The sequence below is a fragment of the Neofelis nebulosa genome, chromosome 13, assembly GCF_028018385.1.
Source record: "Neofelis nebulosa isolate mNeoNeb1 chromosome 13, mNeoNeb1.pri, whole genome shotgun sequence".
Taxonomy (NCBI): Eukaryota; Metazoa; Chordata; class Mammalia; order Carnivora; family Felidae; genus Neofelis; species Neofelis nebulosa.
Window position 1 is genome coordinate 77,649,855 of NC_080794.1, and position 19,457 is coordinate 77,669,311.

General features: G+C 44.4%; 1 protein-coding gene across 4 annotated transcripts in view; it reads right to left on the bottom strand.

Annotated features, from left to right (window-relative positions):
* Positions 1-19,457, bottom strand: part of GFRA1 (GDNF family receptor alpha 1) — a 211,990-nt gene that overhangs the window by 143,960 nt on the left and 48,573 nt on the right. For 3 of the 4 annotated variants that reach the window (XM_058697877.1, XM_058697875.1, XM_058697876.1), the window contains exon 5: positions 6,058-6,072. The exons of the other annotated variant lie outside the window; for it this stretch is intronic. In XM_058697877.1, the coding sequence (XP_058553860.1) occupies positions 6,058-6,072 (15 nt within the window). The remainder of the gene's footprint in view (positions 1-6,057; positions 6,073-19,457) is intronic. 4 annotated transcript variants of the gene reach the window in all.

Sequence of the window (19,457 nt, forward strand, 5' to 3'; positions counted from 1 at the left end):
ACAGTAGGCTATGGATAGATTTCCTTCTAGAGCACACTGGGGAAGGGAGGAGGGAAAGTAACCTTACAGCGGAGAAGCTCAACAAACACTACTTCAGCCAAGTGATAAAGATCAACATCAATAGTCATAGATCATGTTGATGGTAGATGCCTTTTATATGATGTGATGCCAATGGCACTTTCCTTCTGTGATCTTCCCCAAATCCATAACCTCAGTCTAATTATGAGGGGAGAAAATCACATAAAGTCCAAGAGACGGGCATCCTACGATATATTCCTTAAAACACCAGTACTCCTCCAATGCTGTCAAGGTCATCAACAACAAGGGAAGTCTTGGAAACTGTCACAGCCAAGATGAGCCTAAGGAGACATGACAACCAAATGTAATGTGGTCTCCTGGACAGGATCCCAGAACAGAAAAAGGACATTAGGTAAGAAACAAAAATAACAAGGGAATCTGAATAAGCTATGGACTTCAGTGAATAATAATGGATCAGTATTGGGTCATCAATTGCAACAAATGTGCCATACTAGTGTAAGACATTAAAAACAGGGGAAATAGAATGTGGGGTATATGTGAATTCTCTGTGCTATCTTCACAAAGTTTCTGAACGTCTAAAACTGTTCTATAGAATAAAGCCTCTCAATTAAAAAAAATAATTGACTCTACCGCTCACTAGTTCTAGAACTGTCACTGGGTCGATTCCACTCTGTGCCTCAGTCTTCTCCTCCATCAAGTGGGATTCTTATACTTCATAAAATTGGAGGGCATAGGCTATGAGGACATGTATGCAAAGTTCCTGTTCCAATGCTTGGCATACAGGAGGTACACAAATGTGGCATAATTATTATTACTATTACCATCGTTGTTATCTCAATAAAATAATAATTTAAACTTATTAGCAACCATCTCAACAGAAGGATCTAAAAGTTTCCTTTTACTGATGCGGCGATTTTGAAACACAAGTTACTGGGAGGAAAGCCTCTAAAACTTCACCCCAAGCTCATGCCCTGGGATTGCAATGGATGCAAGATGCTTCTGTTACAAAGACCCACCTATCCCAAGGTTACCTGGCAGGAAACAGGCCACCTTCCACAGCCCACACCGAATGTGATAAAGCATCCCAGATCGTGTGATTATTTAAATATGGTTATCCTTGCCCTCATACGCCACACACATAACACACAAAGTGTAAAATTAAATGGTAACATTGTTCAGTTTGTGCTGGAGAGGCGGATGCATTTCCAGAACGTACAACTCAGAATATTCCACGGGTTCTGGAAAGAATGGGAAATAATATACATACACAGTAAACACGAGCATACGGGAAATGTGAAACAGCCACTTTCCACCATAAAAATGTTAACGCAGTTTTCTCATTTGCTAGTTAACACCATATGACGACTTGGAACTTTTACCTGGAAACGGTTAACGATAAATTTAATTTATTCACCCAAATCCCACACTCACAAAGAGAACAATATTTCATGACGTGTAACATGACTAGGGGAACCATAATTCATGGCTCAAGGGTCAGAGCTTCAGAACAGATGGGTTTTCTGAGGTGGCTGGGAAAACCTAAGATCCAGCCTCAGCAGTTTGCCCAAGAGTCTGAAATACGCAAAAGAGCTCTAGTCAAGCACATTATAAATGGCAGAGGTATCTGTCACCACAAGCCCACCCCAACAATTACCAGGCTTGGCTGGGCTGCCAGAAACCAAACTATGATTTATTGTTCTCTTCAAATTAGTGAAAGCAATGCCATCCATTGTGAATTCCAGAGCTGATGCTCCAAACTGGCCGTGTGAGTAGGTTCCACTTCTGAAGCCACAGTTCTCTGAACCTTAATTCTCAGCCACTAGGGAAGCCTCTGCATTCACCCAAGTTCTTTAGATAACAGTCGTAACCTGCAGTATGGGATATTTCTGCACTCTATTAACTCAAATCCACGTAAAACCCCTCAAGATAAAGCATCCTCAGGAAGCCACGTGGGGTCAAGGATTCTTCCCAACTCCTTCATTTTACAGGTGGAAATATTGAGGTTACAGGGCAAAGCAAGTGGCTCGATCGCCCCCCAGAAAGGCAATCCTGTTGGGAGCCAAATCGAGGTCTCCTGAGCATTTAATACATAACTATGTGATACCTATGATAGACATGTATACGTACACTGGAGAAAGGTGGCTTTTTAAAAATCTAAAGATATGTATAGGAGCATGTTAACGATGCCCTTGATGAGCAAAGCCTGCACAGCCTTAAGGAGAGGAGGTGTCAGTTATGGGCATGTTACTCCCCACAGGTAAAGCGAGCAAAACATGGGACACTCAGTGGAGGCAAGCTGGCCGGGAATGGGGTCGCAGAGACCCACTAAGGGGAATGCTTAGGGCCTGCGGGCAGAACCCTCCCCCCCACCACCTCAGCCCCACCTGAGCCTGCTCAGTGCTCAGCCCTGGTCCTGGTTTTAACTTCTCACACACTGTCCTTATGCATTTGCATAGCAACCAGTATGGCAATTTTTAATGGAAATAGAGGACCCCACCACTGTTTTGCTTAAAACCCACTGCTGACTTCCTTCCTCTGATCTCCAGACTACATTCCTGCCCTCTTCTCGCTGTTCATTTCACACAACGCTCTTGCTCACTTGTGAGCTCCAGCCACACCAGTTTCCTTCTGGAACACTGGGGTGTTCTTGGCCCATCGGGGTTCCTCCACATCCTCCAATAGCTGGTCCTTCTGGGCACTGTCTAACCGTCCCGTCCAGCCCTCCTGGCCACCAGCACACCATCCTGTGATTCTGTCTTCTTCACCACACGCATCTCTCAGAATTTATGTTGCTCGTTTATTGGCATGCCGAGAGCCAGTGTCCCCCAAGCTAGACTGTAAGTTCCATGAGCAGAGAGCCTTCGCTGTCGTGTCCGTCCCCTTATCCTCAAGGCCTAGAAAGTGCCTGGCACATATATACCGTTCGCTGGAAAAACAAGTGCACTATGTTTGAGAGGTATCAAAAATTACTTGAGCCGAAAGAAAAAGCTCGTAAATAGCAAGATCGCAGCTCCAGGTGAGAACTGAGCAGGAGGAAACGCTCTGCCTCCTCGGGCTCAGAGTCTATCAGGGACTTCAGTTCACAGCACAGAGCAGAGCATTAACTCGATGGTGAAGTCTTTATACTGTGCCCACTTACACTTTCAAATGCCCTGCTGAGTGGCATTGCTCTGATTTCCAAGCCACTCACTCGGTTTCTGTTCAATTTCAGATTCAAGGTTGAGCTTTTACAGGAGTATTCAAAAGGTGCTTCAGTAACTTCAAATGAGGCGTGTGTGTGCGTGCGTGTGTGTGTGTGTGTGTGTGTGTGTGTGGTCCTGGCTTCATTATTAAACGATTGATATGAAAGTGCTCTAAAACTCAAGATTCTAGACACGTGTGCACATACAGCATTTTCAATTGCATTTGATGTTGGGAAGAAAGTTCTATGGCACTCTGGAATTTCTGAGAGCCATCCAGGGGCACACGGACTCTGCTGTCCACAGAGAACACGGGTCAATTAAGGCTCCTTGAAAATGTAGCCCCGTGGCCCTGGAACTCATCTAGACAGAAGGCCCAGCTGCGGGCCCACTGGTCCTTGACAGTTCCCCATGCCCTGTGGTCTAACCGCCACAGCAAGGGGCTTTTACGGAAGAGAGCAATGTAACGAGCTATAAAATGGCACAGGAGCGGGGGAGAAACACGTCCCCACGTGCACACAGCACGGACACCGCAAAGAAAGGCCCAGCGGTAGCTGCTGAGCCGTCACCTACTATAACAAGATTGATCTGTAGTGAAATAAAAGATAATGCAATCCAGGAGAAATAACTTCGGTTTCCTCTGAGAATGTCTGATGTTGTCAACTTGTGAGGCTACTTCCCTCTTGAGCCTGCCACGGTGCACAGCGGCCCAAACAGGCAGGCACTCCTCGGGGCAGCCAGGCCTCACGCACTCACCGCTGGAAGAACACAATGGCAAAGCAGCGTCTCCCGCAGCTGCCCGTGACTCCTCAGGCAGGGCCTGGACGCCCACGGCACAGTCAGGAGGCCAAGGACACCCGGAGTTCCCACCGTGTGTGTAGATGGGGACTCAGCGACGACGCGGTGGTTTCTGTTCATCTGAAGTAGCTTTCTGGTTGTCTATTTCAAGCACCATGCTTGGCCCCCCCGTGTTTCAAATTAATGGTACAATTCTGGAACAGAGTTTCAACCACAGGAGACATCATGCAGTCACGTTTTCGACTATCTCTAAGACACAGAACCCTCTGTCTTGGTCTGATGTGACTGTCACCAACACATTTTTTCAAGCTTATTTATTTTGAGAGAGAGAGAGAGAGACAGCATGAATGGGGGGAGAAGCAGAGAGAGAGGGAGGGGGAGAGAATCCCAAGCAGGCTCCACACTGCCAGCACAGAGCGTGATGCAGGGCTCGAACTCACAGACTGTGAGATTATAACCTGAGCTGAAATCCAGACTCTGGCGCTTAACCGACTGAGCCACCCAGATGCCCCATCCAACACCTTTTGTCACATTTTACTGAGCATTAATTTCATTGGCAGAATGGCCGGAAGCAAAGGTAAGGAAGGGGCACCAGCTGGTGGGTTCTTTGCTACCATTTCAGAGAAATGTCCCTCCATATGTAACAGTCCTGTAAGGCCAGAGCCATGTAAATTATTCACAAAAGCAAGTTCAATTCTCTGCATTCGAAATCCTGGTAATATCTTACACAGGAGCTGCCGCCCACCATCACGCAGGGCAACGGGCTGCTAGCAGCTTCCGTCTCTGGAAGATGCTATTAAGTCCCGATAGCCAGTGATTTGCAGATGATTATAACTTTTGCTCTGCATATCATTGCTACTGACAGGCAAATCCCATCAATCAAATGGAATGACTGATTATAAAAGGAGCCAAACTTGACATAGGTAGCCTAATAAGCCATTTTTTATACCAACCATGACAACCGTGAATGCTCACAATCGTTCGAAGAAAAGCCAGTTCTGCTACAAGCCTTTTCTCTCCCACTCTCCGGTGGCCTCAGCCCTCATGATCCAGGAAGACTTCCCAAATTCAAGTGCCTCGTGTCTCAAAAGGAGAAATGCAATTCAGCGTCGGCTGGTGAGTGGATTCAAGCTCAGGCAAAAAAAAAAAAAAAAAAAAAAAGAAAACCTCTTTTCCTCCCAGAGCGTCACCGTGAACCCCCAATTTGTCAAGGAAGAAGACACACTGCACCGAGGCGCCCCGACAACAGGGCTCCCACTACATCAACAGTCACGGCACCTTTTCAATTTTGCTCATCTCTTAGTCTCTAGCCAAATGGAACTTATTACTTATAGCTTGTTGCGATTTATGAATTATTTATAAAAGTAGGTCTGTGACTCCAGACTCTTAAAAGACAAACACAACAGTCCCCTCATTGTTACCCACAACGGCGCTTCTATCGGAGAGAGCAGGCAGACATTCTCCATAACACACGCTGTATGTTTGGGCTGAAATAATCGTTGTGAAAATATCAAGCCTGTAAGATTATTCGGAAGCTATTTATGGGATGCCTAGATGTATTTTTAAACCAGTGTCTTTTATTCTAAGCCAGCCTTGGATTCAAGAAAGACATAGCAAACATGTGCCACAAACGTATTGCCCAGCTTGAGTATAGTTATGCCCTGCCGATCCTACCGGGTGGTTTCAGACTGTGATCTAAAAAAAAGGGTGGGGGGGAAGAGGCGGCTTCCCCTTAACGTGTGTCTGGCAGGTACAACAAGGCTGTGCCCACGAGCCTCCCTCTGCACCCCAGAGCACAGGGGCTGTGCATCCTCAGTGAGGACTAAAACACGCAACCAGAAGACACAGTTAGACTTCCCATCTCCAACTCTCCAGAACACATGACCTTGGCTGGCAAAACAGATAAGACACTCTATGCCCTCGCCTGGCTCCATCTCTGTCACAGGCATGCGAAGCCCCACAACCCTCTGCCCACAGAGGACACCCTTGTTCCCAAACGATCACAGCCAGTGGCAAAGCAGGCAGGCGACAGTGAACTTACCTTGCTGGAAAATATCTGCCAGGAGGGTGAAAAACCAAGGGAAGAGAGGGGAGAGAGAGAGAGAGAGAGAGAGAGAGAGAGAGAGGGGAGAAAAAATATTAATAATGATATTGCAAATGACAATGATGATAATCACAGCTAACATATGTTGATTTTGCTGGGCACTCTTTGTACAATATTTCCCTTAACTCAGAGGCAGTGGTTAAGAGCCCGGGCTCTGGAATGAAACTCTTGGATTTAAATCCTGGCTCAACATGTAACTACCTCTGTGGCTTACATTTCCTAAACCACAAATAGACAGGAGTACTGGAAAGATCAAACAAATTACGTCCTCTGTTTTAAGAGCTTACATCAGTGACCAGCACGTAGTAAACACAGAAAATTTGGTGGTTATTATTAAAATTAATATTATTATTTTTCACAACCACCTTTTAGAGTAGGTTGTATTCTCATCCTTATTCAGCAGATTGGGGAAAACGAGACCATGGAAACTCATCCAAGGCCACAGAGGAGGAAACAATCGACTGGGGATTGGACCCAAATGTCTGATTCCAAAACCCCATCTTTTCACCCACTACCAAGTGGTTTACAAGTAACACAAAAACAACGCCACACAAGAGAATAAACAGAGGAAGGCTCTACAAGTATACTAAGGTTCCCTATTTAAATCAAAGAGAAAGACATTTGTATGAATTCTCCATATGTAACTCACGACTAATAATGCCACATCTTCCTATTATCCTAGGTCAAAGTCTCTTAAAAGGTGAAAAACTGTGACTTTATTTTTTTTCAACAATTACTTGAGAGGCCATATAGCAAGCACTATGTCTAGTACTGGGAAACATACAGGTAACAAAAAGCATAAACAAACAGTCACTAATATCCCTCTACTGGTAACCACTGGCATGCCTTCTACCTTACATTTGTTTCTTCCTGTTTTTAATCTTCATAGAAATGCACTCACACTGTCTGCCTTTTGCTCCGCAGTGACTGTGGGAATCATCCACGCTCCACACAGCTTATCACTCATTCTCACTGCTATATATTATTCCACTGTGTGATTATATCCTAAGTTATTTTCCCTTTGTAATGTTGATGGATTGTTTTCAGTGTTTGACAATTAGGAATTGTGATGAATATCTTTGTACATGTCTTTTGGTGAACACTTATGCATACGCCAGGTCCTTTCTGATATCTTTTTTTAAAAAAAAAAATGTTTTAATGTTTGAGAGCGAGCGAGAGAGAGAGCGGGGCGGGGCAGAGAAAGAGGGAGACACAGAATCTGAAGCAGGCTCCAGGCTCTGACCTGTCAGCACTGAGCCCGACACAGGGCTTGAACCCACAAACCACGAGACCATGATCTGAGCCGAAGTCGGACACTCAAAACGATTGAGCCACTCAGGCGCCCCTTTTCTGACATCTCATATGTGCATTCAGGCTCATTCTGTTCTCAACATCTCAGATGTGCATTCAGGCCCATTCTGTTCTCAACTGCCTCCCAGTCACCCCAAAAGTTCTCTCATCTGTTCATATTTCTCATTCAGTAACTTAAGGTCGAATACAGTGCTGGTAGGAACACAGCACCACCCAGACATGAGCCCGCTCCTACCCTGCTAATGGGGTGGTAGGCAGGTACAAAACTTCTGGAAGATAGCTTGACGATATGTAAGAAAATGTTAAATATATAGTCCTTGACCTGATAGTACCACTTCCAGGAATTTAATCTAATGAAATAAGTAAAAGTACAAAATGAGTCTATAAGGACGTTTATCACAGCATTGTGTATACAGGCAAAACAGTGATTTTTGCCTATTTATCTACAGGGAATCAAACCAAAAATAATATATCCCACAAAATGGATTATGGTGCAGCCATTGAAAATCTTTATTTAAAGACTTTGATTACTGTTGAATGAAAAAAATCAGCCAGCAACAGGGAACACGTGTCCCGAAACCACTTACGAATGCGTACGCAAGCATGTGCGAGCGTTTATCTCCGTGAAGAAAGACCGTCATGGAAATGTTGGTCTTCGGGTGATGGGATCTGGGGTCACTTTTTGAAATCCTATGTAAGCATTTCTGTACGACTTTAATTTGTAATACTGACCATGCCTTACGTCCATAATCCGAATTTTAAAACTTTATTTTCACACTGGAAACTAAAGAAGAACTGGACCATCAACATCTACATTTGCCGCCAGGAGCTACACATCGGCTCCTACGAGGTCACAGAGAGTGGAGAGCCCATAAAAGGTGCAGATGAGATGCACACCTGAGTGGATTAAACAGACCGCAAGGAGGGGAATACCTGTGGGAACGGTCTTCATTCCGCTGGCGTAGCTGTGACCCTCGCGAAGGGTGTCGTTCATACACAATACACACACTCCCAAGGGCATACGCAGGCTGTGGCACAGCTATGTCAGGTTGCAGGCTCACAGGACCCAGGCAATTGGCTGAAACACCACCCTATCCCTCACGCTCACGAAAGCTAATTGGGATGTAAATGGGCATATCAGTGCCATTCCAGGACAACTTCGACTCTGCCCTAGCTTATATACACTATCTATTATTTTCTAACCTCCGTCATTCATCATTGGTACAAGTTCCGACAGGGCAGCGGAAGGACGGCACTCACCCGCCATGCCTCAACATTGTCCGGAGACTGTGAGAAGGACCATGCGCAGCTCCCTAAATATACCCATCACATGCATCTGTTGCCTGGAACACGCAGTCCATACCACCCACCCTCGGACCAGCCTGCACACCTGGAGTGGCTCTCCTCCTCAGCCTTCAAATGTCACAGCCACTGTGAAGTCTCTCAGTGCCTATCCCCACAGAGAGGGAAGTCTCTGTTCCCACCTCTCTGCTCCTAGAGTAAATTGTGCACTTTGCAATTATAGCTCATCTTATAGTTCGTTATTTATATAGCCCACAAGCTCCCGAGGACAAGAGTCATGGGTCTTAATCACCTTTGTGGATCCTCAATGACTGGCATGGTATGAGCCCACACAGGAGGGAAGGAAAAAGGGCTGGTGTGTCTTAGCACTCATCTGGTCCAACCCCTTAATTTGCAGAGGAGGAAACTGAGTCCCAGAGAAGGAGATATTTCCCAAGGTCACACAAGGCACTAAAGATTCAGCCAGGACTACATGAGATTCATTTAACCTTAATGAAGCACAAAAGCTCATCCCTATTATTAGCAAAGTACAAATTAGAGATTTATCATTCTCCTCTAATGAATGCAGACAAAAATTTCCAACCTTGAAAATATCAGTGAAATAAGATCAGTCTTTTAAACACGGATCCAGTCTCGACATCCGTCCCCGATCCTCAACCTCCTATCCATGGCTTTTGACAGGGAGCACTTCCTTTGAAATTCAGTAGTGATTTGAATCACTGGAAAGTATCAGTGGGCAGGGAGGGAGGAAATTCAGGCAGGGATTTAGTGACCTTATTCCTTCCCGTTTCATTGTATATTTCACGCTTTAGCAGACAAACCTGCATAGAGTACTACTCATATCCTCTATTCCAAGAAACACTCTTGAATTTTGTATAAGCTATTTAAAATTAAAAAAAAAAAACCTTTTTCAGCTTCATTTACATTTTGCACCTTTTTATTCAAATGTAAATTTTAATAAACACCAGTATAAATATTGCAACAATTTTGCACATGAGTTATCTTGTAATTTACACTCTAAATTTATGTCTTTTGTAGTCTGTGGCATAAATCATTCCGCTCTTAGCATTAGTTAGCTCTTTGCTCTGTATAATAATGGCTTGGGTACCTTCTTTAAAGTTTCACTTGTCTAGACTGAAACAGCCATCCAGGCTCAGGCTCCAATGATTCACGGGCAGAAGAACAGAAAGTAAGTGAGAAGACTGTAAATCCTGTGCTGTTTGGCTACGTTTTACCTCCCCCAAATTCTGGACCTCAGAGGGTATTAGCTACAGGAATACTCTTACCACCTTCATGTCCATCACCCCTAATCCCCAAGCCATAGGGACTAGTCACTTATAAAACTCAAAAGGCCCTCACATTTGAGTGACGTATTCTCCTTTTAGTGTAACCAATCACCCAGAATTATCTGGGAGTCAATCACTTACACACTCTGTACTTGAAGTTCCTTGCTGACGAGCTGGAGATATTTTAACACCCACGCCCTGGTGTTGGGCAGGTTCAGTGGGATAATTTACAGACACATTCTCCCGTCAGCTGCCGTTAAGAATCACTCTGAGAGTGAGACTCAGTGCCATCCTTCCTGCTTTCCCAGGAATGGGAAATCACACAAGCACGGGGCTGGGAGTCACCAGCACCCACCCAGCCACAGTCAGGTTGAGCCCAAAGGACACTAGGGACACTTGTGCAGAGGAAATAAACTCCTTCAGACAAAGGTCTGCTCACACTCACTTCCCTCAATCAGTCACAGGAACAAAGAAAGCCTGTTCTCCAGCCCCAGCCCCACCCCCACCCCCCGGAGCCATTCTGATCCTATAGATAGATGAAAGGCCATGTGTAAGATGGCGACTCAGATGTGGGGAGAAGAAAATAAAAAGGAGCTCATATTTGTCTGTCTTAGCTTGATGCCCAGTTTCTTCCGTTAGGAATGAGCATCAAGGGTGCTTGTCCCCCTCCCCCACAGTCACTGAGAGAATTCACACCCTAGAGTTCTTTAATGCACTGAGTCCTCCAGAGACAGGGGCCATAAAAAGACTGGATTACTTATTATTATTAATAAGTTATGGCAATTAGACTGGGTGATTCCTAAACGTTGCTGATTAAAAACTTTCTTGAGTGCCTACTCATCCACATGGCTAGTGTTTACCTCTATTAAAAATGATTTAACTACACTCTGGGTGAACCCCTCTCCTGCGCCTGGGTTAATAATTAGCAGTGCACAGAGCCACGTGGGTTAAGTGAGTTGGCTCTCCTTTATTTATCTATTGCTTTATTTTATGAGGAGAACTGGATGGCAGTCTCATTGCCCATTGAGCCTGCTAGGAATAATTTACTATTTCAATCCACAGTCCATGGAGATGGTTAGAGAAAACTTCACTATTATTACAACATCAGACTCAGCCCACACCCCACGGCACTGAAGATAAAGATATGCCAAACAGAGAAAGTGTGCCTGACTTCCACGAGACGGGGGGAGGTAAAGTTACCAGTGCTCAAACAATGTAATCATACTACTCTCTCAATTTTGCTTTCTTTTCTAGGTTAAATTATATATGAGGGGAGTTTAGTTTCTTGAAAATGCATGCACTTAACTCCCATTTAAGAAGTCTCACCTGGGGAGATAGCTGTCTTGTGAGTCCTCCTGTGGTTTGAGCTACAGAGAAGAAAATTCTCTTTCAAGTACAAGTGCTTTTACAGTAAAGCACTGCAAATTTTACCGGGACCCAACTAACCAGGGGCAAAGGGAGAGACATAGAGAACAGCTGAAATGAACACTGCTTCCTCGAATGGGGTGAGGTACACCATCAACCAAAATCAGCTTCAAGATCAGCTGAGCTCTCCCTTCGCCAGATTTCAAAAACCAGATTTCAAATACATCAATAGGAAGGGCAACTAGAATTCAGTCTCCGTATTTCTATAAAACTGTGAATGAAGAGAATCCTTTCTTTTCTTTGTTGAAAAGTGGGCCCACCAATGCCTCCTCTCTTGTCGAATACCAGCACTCCAGAGTAGCTGTGCTGGACACTCACAAAGCTGAGGTCCAAAAATGGCAGGCGTGCTTCCCAAGGAGAGCTGGGTTAACTCCTTCTCTCCCAAATACAATCCAGTGTCATGTAACCGCATAACCATGGCCACTGGATCCCATGACCTAAGACTGGGCCCTGGCCCCTCGACCAGATGGAAACCAAGGAGGAAACCTCTCGCAGACTATGTTCTCATCTAGAAGACAGGGATGGGAGAGAGAAGCTTCTTCTCTCCCCTGCAGCTATCACGAGGATCAAGCTGGAATAATTTAAGCAAAACAGAGGACACGGACTTTAGCATCAAGTAACACTAAGTTCAAATCCTTGCTAGTTCACCATCCTGGCCATCTTGGGCTAGCTATTTAAGCCCTCTCTCCGGGTCTTGGTCTCTTCATTTAGAAAACGGAGATAATAAAACTTTCATTTAGAATTCAAAGGGACAACCCAGATACATGGAAAACAATTAGCACAGAGTAGCTGGTTTACGGTACACCTTCAATAAGTGAAAGTTAATGTTTTTATAGTAACAAGCAGTAGAACAGGACAGCAAAGAGCTCAGGTCTCGCAGTCAGAGCTGGTTCCACGTCTGACTGTGCGATCTTGGGAAAATTACTTTAACTTCCCCAAGCCTTGCATTTCTCATCAGCAACATGCAGATGATAACAATAGCTAATTTCTGTGCTACCTCATAAATTGCTATGGAGATTAAATGAGTAATGCATATAAAAATTCACAATAACTGGTACTCAGAAATATTCTATACATTGTAGGAGTATTAGTCAACACACATATATTGATTGCTTACCATTTGAAAAGACTTTGTGACTTATATAGGACTATAAAAGTATCAGAAGAGAAAAAAAAATCCATTAAAATAAAATGATCGTTTTAACTCCTTATTGTCATGCAGCTATATGCCATTAAGAAACTCTGGAGCAATTCCCCCCCTAATGAATGAATGATTTTTGATGTTTTATATCAGAGACCGAGATCCAGTAACATCCTGATGATCTAAAGGGTTGTGATTAAAACCCAGAAATTGCAAAAGCCAGGCCTGGTCTTTCTTTATGGTGCCACTCACCCCTCTGACATTGCCTAGCTACTCTGGACCTGTCATTATTTCTCAAGGCCACGATGTAAAGGGCTCATGCAGCCCTGCCCTGGGCTTTCATCCATGCTTGAAGCCATGCTCCATGAGGCCCAGGGTTCCAAGAAGGTAGGGACTGCATGGGGGCAGCGGAATTGAGACCCACTCTGCCAGGGGTCTCAATCGAGACCCACACTGCCAGGGACAGTGGAGTTCTATGAAGAATTTGCCTTAAAAAAAATGGGGGGGGGGGGTTGCTGCTTTATTAAATAATTTTTTAAGTTTGAATACAATAAGCCACTTAAGCTCCTTCCTATCCAGGTGCAAGTCTGTGCTCTCCTGGAGCACAGCCAGAGCAAAGACTCCTCCAGAGCTCCTGGCTTGGCCTCAATGGCACCACACAGGAGCTGTGATTAGTTTTCTGCGTCTCCAAAGCCAGACAGCTCAGGCAGCCCTGTGGCCACACAGCCCATTTCCATGCTCCCCCGGTTCCCCCCAGGCACACTCAGGCGGCTCAAACTGAACACAGCCCTGTGATTCTTGGTTATTAACCACTAGCTGCAAGGCCTCACTCCTCAGTCTCCAGCCCTCGATGCCAAAAACTAGCCCATTCTTTCATGCAGGTGGGCCTTGCATCTCTCCCCCTCCTTCTTCTCCGTCTCACTCTGGATGCAGGCTAGGGAAAGTTCTATGGTTTTCCTTGCTCCTGGCCTCTCCTCACCTTGTATCGTGTTGGAAACGAAGACCAATACTTAGCCCGTCATTGGCGTACCTCTGAAGGCACACGGCACTCAGTAAACATCTTTTAGTATTTGTGAGTCAGAAAAGAAATTTTTTAAAGCCCCGAAGTAGCTTCCTGCTACATTTTCTAAAGAATGTGCTACCAACATCAATCTTAGGCCGTGTGCCTGTAACACATCACCATGCACTGACTTGGGGAAGGCAGTGCACTCAATGCAAGCTAGTAAGTCCCTAAGATTTTTATGACATGCTATCCTTAGTATATCTCATTCCTAGCACAGAGGGATAAAGCTCTTAACTACTGAAAGAACATAAAAAAATAGATTTAGGAATAATACTTTTTATGATTGCATTCTGTATACTGTGAAAGTTATGTTCAAATCTGCTAGTACTTTATGGTGCTGATAAAGTAGAACAGTATGGCTTCCCGGGTAACAGTGTATTTTATATCCATTTAAAATGTTTTCTCTTAAATTGAATTACTTTTTGAGTAATTATAATAAGACTAATCTGGGCTTAATGAATTCATGTACAAATACTTTAGACTGCATTATTAAAACCTCTGTGATATGAAACTATATTAAACTCAATCCCTCTAGCAACCAATGTTTTTCTTTGAAAAGCATACATGACTTTCTCTGACTTCTTTTAAATCCGCTAACTGAGAAATCATAAGAAGCCACATTAAAAGCTCGAACAACAGAGTTCGATAAATAATATTGTTCGAATTTCCCTAAACTTACATAATTGAGTATTAATTGAGGGGGGATCACAGAAAGTATTTTTTATTAAGCATCCACATATGCAAAGGGCTGAAGCATCAGTCCACCTTCCAGAAGAAATCAGTTTGGCTCTGATTAGCAATGCTATAAGACCATTATTGCTAAAAAAAAAAAAAAAAAATGAGCCTGCAGCAATCAAGCCTTATGTTCTAAAAAGTCTCCAAACACAATAGTCTAAATATCTGGATTCTAGTTCACACTCGAGGCAAAACCACTCATCTTCTCTGGGATTCAGTTCCTCCAGCTACAAACCGGTTTGATCTCTGAGGTCCCTTCCAGTTCTAAAGCATGACGGTTTTAAGTTTAAAATTACACACATTATATCAAATGGGCTCTTATTGCATACTGCTAATTCGTCATCTTATCCACGCTAAATTACATTCACAGAAAAAAAAAATTTCATTCCCTGCAATTCACATACATCCACAAACACATCCATAATACAGCTGGTGGTTTCAAATTTATCCCAAGATATTATCTCGGTAGAGCATTTTTCCCATTACAGATAAATTATAAGCCATCTGAAATCTTTAAGGTTCTCATGCCTTCCTGAATCAATTTCTATGGCCCCCACCCAACATAAAAGATGCTCTTTCCAAGCCAACTGGGTAACTTCATCACCCATGCATTCCTCAGGCAGGTCTCCAAGCACCAGGCTTTAACTGGATTGGTTGCCCAGTTTTCTAAATTCAAACTAGATATTTATAGATGTCCAACAGGATAAGTCTCTCTCTTTGCCAGGTGATCATTACCAGGATAGACAACTTTAAAGTAAACATAAGACAACGGCCATCATCATTATTCTGATGGGTTGGCACAAATTACTATCAGGAGAGCTCCCAGGAGCCAGAGACAATTAAAGTCTGAGTTCAGAGAAGCCGCCCCCAACATCAAGCATTGCTGATTAGGATGATTTGGGAAGTAAATATGCTTCGGCAAATTGGCCCACGTCTTCAAGGAGGAGGTTCGGCCACGCGATACACTCTGGCCCAACCTCAGTTTCAGGAGGTACAGGTTCTGGCCTGGCTCTACCGTAATCCCTCTTCATAAATGTGGACAAGCCATTTAAGTGCTCTAGATCCCAAAGACGGTTGGACTGGAAAACTCCTGCAGTCCTTTCCGGGTCTACGGTTCTATCTTGAACATTCCTGAAATCCTTCCTAGGGACTCTGCCATGCACCCCCAACCACCTGCACATCTCCTTGGTGTACTAATACATACCTGTCCTTTTCTCTCTCTTCCTCTGCAGCTAAGCTGAAAGCACCATGATGTTCTGTCCATTGAAGTCCCAAAGTCCAAGGCAAAGTATCAGAGTGAGGTAGACACATCTTAACGTGAATAATAACTGATATGTTTTCAGAGCCTTCAGTAGATCGCCCGCTATTTCAAGTTCTTTACACAGACTGCCTTAATCCTCTCAGTCACTCTAAAAGTTAGCTCTCATTATTACTCTCATTTTACATATAAAGAAACAGAGGCTCAGGGAGGTTAGCTAAAGTTACCGAAGGTCACGGGGAAGCAAGTGATCTGGGATTCGACCCAAGCAGGCTGGCTTCACAGCCCAACTCTTAACCACGGTGCTACACTGTGTCTTTTTTTTGAAAATTTTTTTTTCAACATTTTTTATTTATTTTTGGGACAGAGAGAGACAGAGCATGAACGGGGGAGGGGCAGAGAGAGAGGGAGACACAGAATCGGAAACAGGCTCCGGGCTCCGAGCCATCAGCCCAGAGCCCGACGCGGGGCTCAAACTCACGGACCGCGAGATCGTGACCTGGCTGAAGTCGGACGCTTAACCGACTGCGCCACCCAGGCGCCCCTCACTGTGTCTTAATGAATGCCCCCCACTGTCCCTCCACACGAAGGACAACAGTTAAAGTACCTCATTCCCTCCAACACCCCCAGGGAGTTAACTTGAGCCCTATCCATAATACCTTTTCATATCTAAACTCCCCTGTTTCTGGAACCCCAACCACATTTTTTTCTCTGCCTTTATCGTCATATGGATTTGGAGTCCAATTGCAGAAACCACCTAGGTGAGCCCTGACTTTTTAAAAACGTTACAAATACTCTTTTTTGAAAAAAAAAAAAATGCAACTATCTCAGTAGGTTTATGGCAACAGCTAAGGTAAGATAAGGACACGGGGACAAGACGCAGAGCCAGATGAAAAGAGAAGAACTCCAAGAAGAGGTCAAGGGAAGGGAGGACAGTCCAACACAAGGACATACACCTGAGCTACAGAGACTCGTGCACCTAATGCAGCTGTCATCCTTCTAGGATTCGGGAAGAGGAGGTGGTGGGAGGTGGGGGGACAGAGGGAGAGTGGCGGAGGTGGGGGGAGCCAGTGCAGGCAGGACACATATGGGCTCTGGAGTCCCAGTGCCTGAGCTGTGACCCTGGCTCTGCCACCAGCAAAGTTAGCTGCCCTCTTTAAGGCTCCGCATCACCATCCAATACAATGGGAATCACAGAAGCTTTTAGGAGGATTAAGGCACATCCATTCCCTAAAGCCTTTAAAAAAATTTTTTTTTAATCTTTATTTATTTTTGAGACAGAGAGAGAGAGAGCATGAGCAGGGGAGGGGCACAGCAAGAGGGAGACACAGAATCCGAAGCAGGTTCCAGGCTCTGAGCTGTCAGCACAGAGCCTGACGCGGGGCTCAAACTCACAACCGTGAGATCATGACCTGAGCCGAAGTCGGACACTTAACCGACTGAACCACCCAGGCAGCCCTAGCCCCTAGAGCCTTAACACAGCACCCGGCACACAGAAGGCACTTAGTAGAAGCAGGGAATAGAGGAATAAAATGTACTCGCTTGGATCTAAAAGCAAAAAGGCTACTCCCCATGGCCACCAGCCCCCTGGCATCGAATGATGCAGCCCAGGGGAACAATAGGAAAAAACATGTCCAGCAAAGGGGCATTCATTCTCTCCTAGTCGTACTCATTCCTGAGGAAGCAGGATCAATGTTTATTATGTGAGCAAACATTAAACCCTAAAGTATTGCCCCACAATTTCTATCACATAAATGCTAGTATTTTGCAGAGGGAGGTGGGAGCGAGTAATTAAATGTGCACTATAGGCACTCCGTGAATCTTTCAGAGCGCAGGTCTTTCTTCTGGAAAGCAGTACATTTGTTTGAAGTCACCCACTCACAGGCTCGGTGTAGATAACGTGGCTCCTCTCTCTTCATGGGCCCACGTCCTGGCCGCACACGGAGGGACCTCACACTGGGCTGGGCTCTTCTACAATAGAACCGGGCATTTCCAAGGGGCAGAGGACCCAGAGAGCTGAGGACACCTTTTAAAAAACCTCTGCGGCTGTCAATTTTTATCCTTGTGAAGAAGAGCCGGCGAGCAGTAAATGTTACCACACATCATACCCCACTGAGTAGCTTTTCAAAAGGAGAAGGGGAAGTTCGCTTGGCAGTTTAAGATTCTTTTAAACCTGTACGACATTATTCACTGGCTCAACACAGTCATGAAATGTAAATGTCATTTTCACGAAGGATTTGTGTGGTTGGCTTGCCCTGAAAAAAGGATTCCAACATCTTACAGAGCTTAAGAAATTTTAAGCATGCTTTCTATACACACACACACACACACACACACACACACAATACATGTATATGTGTGCACACACACATATGCACACACACACATACATATACATACATAGATATGTATATATGCATTTTTTCCAGCATCATCGTTATTATTCTTCAAGTCCAGAATCTGGCTTCTAGTTCTAGCTCTGCCCCTAACTGGTCATGGCTGGTACCTAGTCCCTCGTGGAATGCCTCAGTTTCCTCACCTGTAATTGAGGATAAAGCAGCCTTCATTATGTCATCAAGGAAAACACAAGATAATGGATGCAACTGCACTCAGAAAAAATAAACTTAAATTTTCTGATGCTTTGTTAGTGTTCACTGAAGCTGATACACTATAATGAACAATCAATGGACCTATAGGAAACTAAAGTCCAGATCCTACAGGGAGCTTACAATAAAAGAAGCATCAGACACGCTCAAGGCAAAAGTGTTAAATTCTACAGGAAGAATAAAACAGAACAGTGAAGAAAAGAGATATTTCAAGAACGGGACTTCATGCACCAGATACAAGCTGAGTTGGATGGTGAAGGGCAGTCCTACACAAAGTCAACCTTTGCGGAGCCTTTATTTCTAAGGACTTTACCTAAATATTTAATATAATACTCCCCGAACTCTGTGAATGAAATCTCATCCTCATCCTCTTTTAAAATTTTTTTTCAACGTTTTTTATTTATTTTTGGGACAGAGAGAGACAGAGCATGAACGGGGGAGGGGCAGAGAGAGAGGGAGACACAGAATCGGAAACAGGCTCCAGGCTCCGAGCCATCAGCCCAGAGCCCGACGCGGGGCTCGAACTCAAGGACCGCGAGATCGTGACCTGGTTGAAGTCGGACGCTTAACCGACTGAGCCACCCAGGCGCCCCCTCATCCTCTTTTAAACAGTAAGTTAATTTGCCAGAGATCCCACCGGCAATCACAACTGTAGGACACTCCTTCGTCACTACTGCGCTGAAGAACTCCGAAAGGAAGAAATGAGAGAAAAGGAACCAACAGGACAAGTGACTCAGAAAAAACAAAATGGGCTCATGAGAAGTCAGAGAAGACCTAAAGAAGTAGAGATACATGCTGTATTCATACACTGGAAGGCTCAGTAATGTCAAGATATTGGTTCTCCCCAAATTGATCTATAGATCCAACAGGATCCCAATAGTAATTCCACCAGACTTTTTGTAGGAAATGATTAGCCAATTCTAAAATTTATAAGAAACACTGGTACCTAGGATTAGGCAGCAGTCTTTAAAAAAAAAAAAAAGGCAAAGTCAGAGGGCTGACACTACTCAACTCCAAGACATATAATAAAGCCACAGTAATCAACACAGAGTGTTACTGGCATTAAGACAGACAAGTCGATCAATAAAGCAGAACAGGGAGCCCAGAAACAAACCTGCATTTTTACAATCATTAGATTGTTGACAAAGGAGTCGATTCAATCCAGTGGGGAAAGGCATGTATCTTTAACAAATGGCACCAGAACATCCAT